At 42.1% G+C, this 4,582-nt stretch overlaps 1 protein-coding gene across 1 annotated transcript; it reads left to right on the top strand.

Annotated features, from left to right (window-relative positions):
- Positions 1–3,308: 3,308 nt before the first annotated feature.
- Positions 3,309–4,152, top strand: LOC147449600 (uncharacterized). The gene has a single exon (XM_086522649.1). It carries the CDS (start codon positions 3,324–3,326, stop codon positions 3,996–3,998), a length of 675 nt encoding a protein of 224 aa, XP_086378775.1. The 5' UTR covers positions 3,309–3,323; the 3' UTR covers positions 3,999–4,152.
- Positions 4,153–4,582: the final 430 nt, after the last annotated feature.

The following is a 4,582-nucleotide window of genomic DNA, read 5'->3' on the forward strand; positions in this document are numbered from 1 at the left end:
TTACATTGTACCATCATGTCATCTTCAATTTTCCAACTGTCACCTCACTGTCACACCCCCTTTTCCAGGTTTTAAAGCCTTGTAAGAGCATGGTATTCTCCTCTAAAAGGTTGTTTTGACCTAGGCAAACCAAGGGAAAGAGGGGACAAACTATGACACACCTAGCTCTTCCTAGTTGTAGAGTGTGTCCACCACCCTCTTCCTATTGGCTGGCCTCTAATTAACCTTAATCCCAAAGGGCCCCTAGAGGGTTCATATTTCTCCTAATGCATGCTTTGAAAGCATTTCTTTGAAGCACTTTGTCTCCTCCTGTGTTAGAAACTCCTCGCAACCAATCTGCAACTCTTGAAAAGACTCCTTTGTGAAGGTATGCCCGATCTTTTTAGGATTCCGTAAACTTGGTTGTAAAGAAGCCTGTTCAATCTTTTCCTTGTTGTTGGGTGGTAAGGGTGAAGCTACTGGTTTCACCTTCTTTGCTACACTCTTGTATTTAGTTTCAACATGGACTTCTGGGCCAATTGTTTGGCTTTCTTTAAAGGCTTCTATTACTTGATACATTTTCATAGAGCAAACTTCCACAACTTCATTTTCAAGATGCAAACTAGACCTCATTATAGCATCAAGCTTACCCATAGTATCTACAAAAGAAACTTGTTCACACAAACCCAAAACATTTTCAGTAGGCTTTAGCAACCCACTCTTTTTCATGCCTATTTGTACATTATGTACATATTGCCTCTCATATCTCTTCAAATCTTCAAGTTTTGTAAAACATACTGATCCATTCCTTGTTACCAAGGAGCTCATCGAGAAAGTTTCACCTATTTTTGGATCAAGCGAGACCCTTTTTCTTTCTGTACCACTGCAATCCCGCTTTACAATGGTACTTGGCCAAAACCCATCATTTCTCTATGATCATGAAACTCTTTGCTTACCTTTGGTAGAGGATGTTCTCTGAGGTTGTCACGATTTCTTTCATGGTTTACACAGACTGTGAGAAATTGGACATCTCGTTTACCATCTTTGCTACGTATTCTAGCATATGCTGAACCATCGTCCATTACCTTTGTTTCCATTCGAACTCCCACAATGTAGGGTTGTCCAAAGATGAGATGATATGAAGATGTATCCTGTACAAAGAAGTTTTGGTCAATCTTTACATCACCTATTGTTACCTTCACACCTGGACATGCTACATACAATTCACCGGATGAATTGTTTGCCACTTTTACCATCCAACCATGATCTGTGTCCATCGGCCATTTGCACTTGTTGTAGAGACTCTTTGACATTATGTTTATTTCTGAACCATGGTCAATCAAGGCAACAAATGGCTCTTCAAGATCACCTACCTTGACCAAAGTTTCTGTAGTAGCCCTTGCCCAATGACTTCGTGAATAGTAACTCCTAGGAATATCTTCAACTTCTTCATCATCATTTGAGAAATACACTTGCTTCACTCTCCCACTAGATTGGTAGCATCCTACCACAGCTCCATCATTCTCCTTATTTTGCAGTTGCATGCCTTGTGTCTTTGAGGTTTCCCCTTCAACCTGTGGACGAGAAACTTCAGCAAGGGTTTGCCTCTTTCTCTTGATGATGTCAATGATCTCCTCATGGAATTCACGCTTTGCAATGCCAAGAACTTCTCCCAGAGTAAACTCAATCTTGCTATTCAAGATCCTTTCCTCCAAGACTTTCTTTAAATCTGTAGCAACCTCAATATCAGATTGTAGTTTATAAGTTGGGCCTTTTGTCTTACCTTTCGTTGGCTCTTTCTTCTTTCCTATTGTAGACTCCTCCATGAGTACTGCAGGTGGAGATGCTCCTTTTGTTGAGGGTGTTTGAGAAGGAGTTGAGTCACTTCTTCCCCCAGTCTAGAAGCTCTTTTTGATGGTCCTTCATCAGCATTCTCACATCTGCGCTTCTCTTCTACAATTGCCTCATTTTGTTGGCATTTTGTAATGTAGGCATGCACTGACAATGAGTCCACTGGATCATTCCATCCTGTTTCTAGACGTATGCAATCACCTGCTTCATGTAGAATCTCATTTGTAAGCTTTCCCTTTTTAGCTAATTGCATGACATTTGGCCAAATTTGACCATGATGGTCACTCACCTCTTCATCACAAAAATGCTCAATTTTTACTCCATAAGTAGCTGCCTCAACTGAAGAGGTGGCATGCTTAGTTGCCATATCTTCAACTAAGGTTTGCATTCCCCCCTTCCCAAAGTTAGTTCTCAAGGGTAGACCTGTCTCTCTTACGTGGATTTTACCATCCTTAAAAAAGACAACATCTTTTGACAAAGCATCACTAAAATCATCACAATCCCTTCTTACATGGTCTGTACTATCACACCAAATACATCTATTAACAAACCCTTCTTTGGGCTGTTCTCTTTGCCTAGGAAGTGGCCCTGATGGTTGGCCTTTTTCTTCAAGCTTTGCAAGCTTCACCTTCAAGTCACGCATTCCCTTCACAAGCTCATCTAGCATGGACTCATCAAACTTAGGAGAGATAAAAGTAGGCTTCACCATCTTGTCAGGAGTTGAGGTGGAAGGACTTGTAGTGTTTAGTACCATCTTGTCCCTTCTTCTTTGTCGTTTGGCAAGCAGTGAGACAGCACCTTCAACCTCATTCCAGTCGGTCTTTAGTCCTTGCTCAGCATCTTTATCTTCAAGAAGAAGCTCCAAATTTTCTCAAAACTCTTTACCTGCAGCTTGTAAGAAAAGATCTGTCTTCTCTGCATCTAGTGTGGCCCTTTCTGTCCTTGTGAGTTGTGCATAGCGCCGCTCAAATTCCCTAAGTAGTTCTGTTATTGATAGTCCTTGCCATGGCTTGACTACCCATTCTAAGAATGTCCTTTTGGTCACTCTCTCAGAGTCCTCCATGAAATATTCCTCCTTTAAAGCTACTTTGAGTTCTTCCCAATTTCTCCCATGCCCGTCTTTAATTGCCCTAACATGCTCCCTAATTTCTGGAGCAACAACTAGCTCAAAGCTTTGAATCATCTCACCTTCTGACACGCAATGCAGCTCCATCTCCTTCACATACTCACGTAAGTACTTGGTTACATCTTTGCCATTGAACTGATCCATTCTGTTGACGACCGCTTATATGGCCTTCGTTGATGAAATCTCCCTTCTTTCAGTGGCATGTTGTTGTTGCATGAACATTGCAAATGCTTGAAACATTTGCATCTTGTTGGGTCAAAATGCATACCTTGTTGCTCAACATGATCACCCATGGTTACCCACAAACTCTCACCCTGGAAGTTTCGCGTCGGGTTCACCAAAAATATGTTTTCCAACGTTCTATCACATGGGGGCAGAGACTGAAGGTGTGATGCGGGCACGGAAACGGGGTTGCACATCCAACATTATTCACAGATTCCTACGATGGCTCAACTACACAGTCATCCTTGCAAGCATCATCACCATCATCTGCATGCTTGCGCTACGGCTCGTACCGACCGCATGGGGATGGGGCTTCCTCTCATTCTCCTTCCTCTCCATCACATCTGCCATTGTCGGACTTATTGCAACAAGCTCCAGAGGCACCTGCCATTCAGTAAACATGTTCCTGCTCATCACATCAACGTGTGTGCAATGCTCAGTCTTTCTCCTGTTGATTACCCGCCCTAGTGCGGTGCTCGACAAGTTCAAATCGAATAGAAGTGACTACGACGGAAGAATTCTACTCAAGGTGGATGCTGCCCTGCTTCTATGGATCTTCTGTGTGCAGGTTGTGGTGCTGGCTATGTCTTGCATCATGCACTACTGTGAGCCAGTGGACTACTATGAAGATCTTGAGGGCAATCCTCGTGCAACTCGACGAGGAAGCAGAAGGCTATCCAGAGTGCAAGAGGAGAGTATTGCGGATGCGCAGGCAGAGGCAGCAAAGACGGCGGCATCTGAAGCTTCACGTCTGCACAAGGAAATGAAAGAGAAATACAGCCAGAAGAAAGAGGAGGCATATGACAATGTAGAGATATGAAGTATGCCCATTTTGGTGTTTGTCTCTTCAGTAGGAAGACCTATTTATTTATTTGTTGATTGCTGTTGGAAAGAGATTCATGCACATCTCATGAATCCAATGCCCATGTATAGAAATGTCTCTTTAATTAATATTAGTTTCCATTTTCATGTTTGCCCTTACTGGAACGCTGTTAGTAATTTCACATTAACATTAATTAATGATCCACCCAAAATGGGCAAGGGAATCGATCCTCCAATGTAGGTGGAAGTCCAATAGCTAGCTAATCCTTCAAGAATTATCTCAAGCAACATTTATGAAGAGATCTATCCACCAAGGAAAAAAGGGAAGTAAAAGAAAAAACACATGCACCAGTAGTTTCCACGCAAAAAGAGACCCTTGTAGAAACAAGAACAATGGCTTTAATGAAAACTTTCACACACTTCTTTACAATCAAATCTAGTACCATAAAAATAAGCTCGTCCTCTTCTACAAAGTCAAAGATCATGCCATAGACACCAATAAGAAATTCAATCTATCGGCCAATGTATGCACCTTACAGTATTCAAGATGCAGGCCTAGTCTCGGTACTAACAAGTCAACTA

This window comes from Adiantum capillus-veneris, chromosome 10, assembly GCF_014529385.1.
Source record: "Adiantum capillus-veneris isolate H3 chromosome 10, ASM1452938v2, whole genome shotgun sequence".
Classification (NCBI taxonomy): domain Eukaryota; kingdom Viridiplantae; phylum Streptophyta; class Polypodiopsida; order Polypodiales; family Pteridaceae; genus Adiantum; species Adiantum capillus-veneris.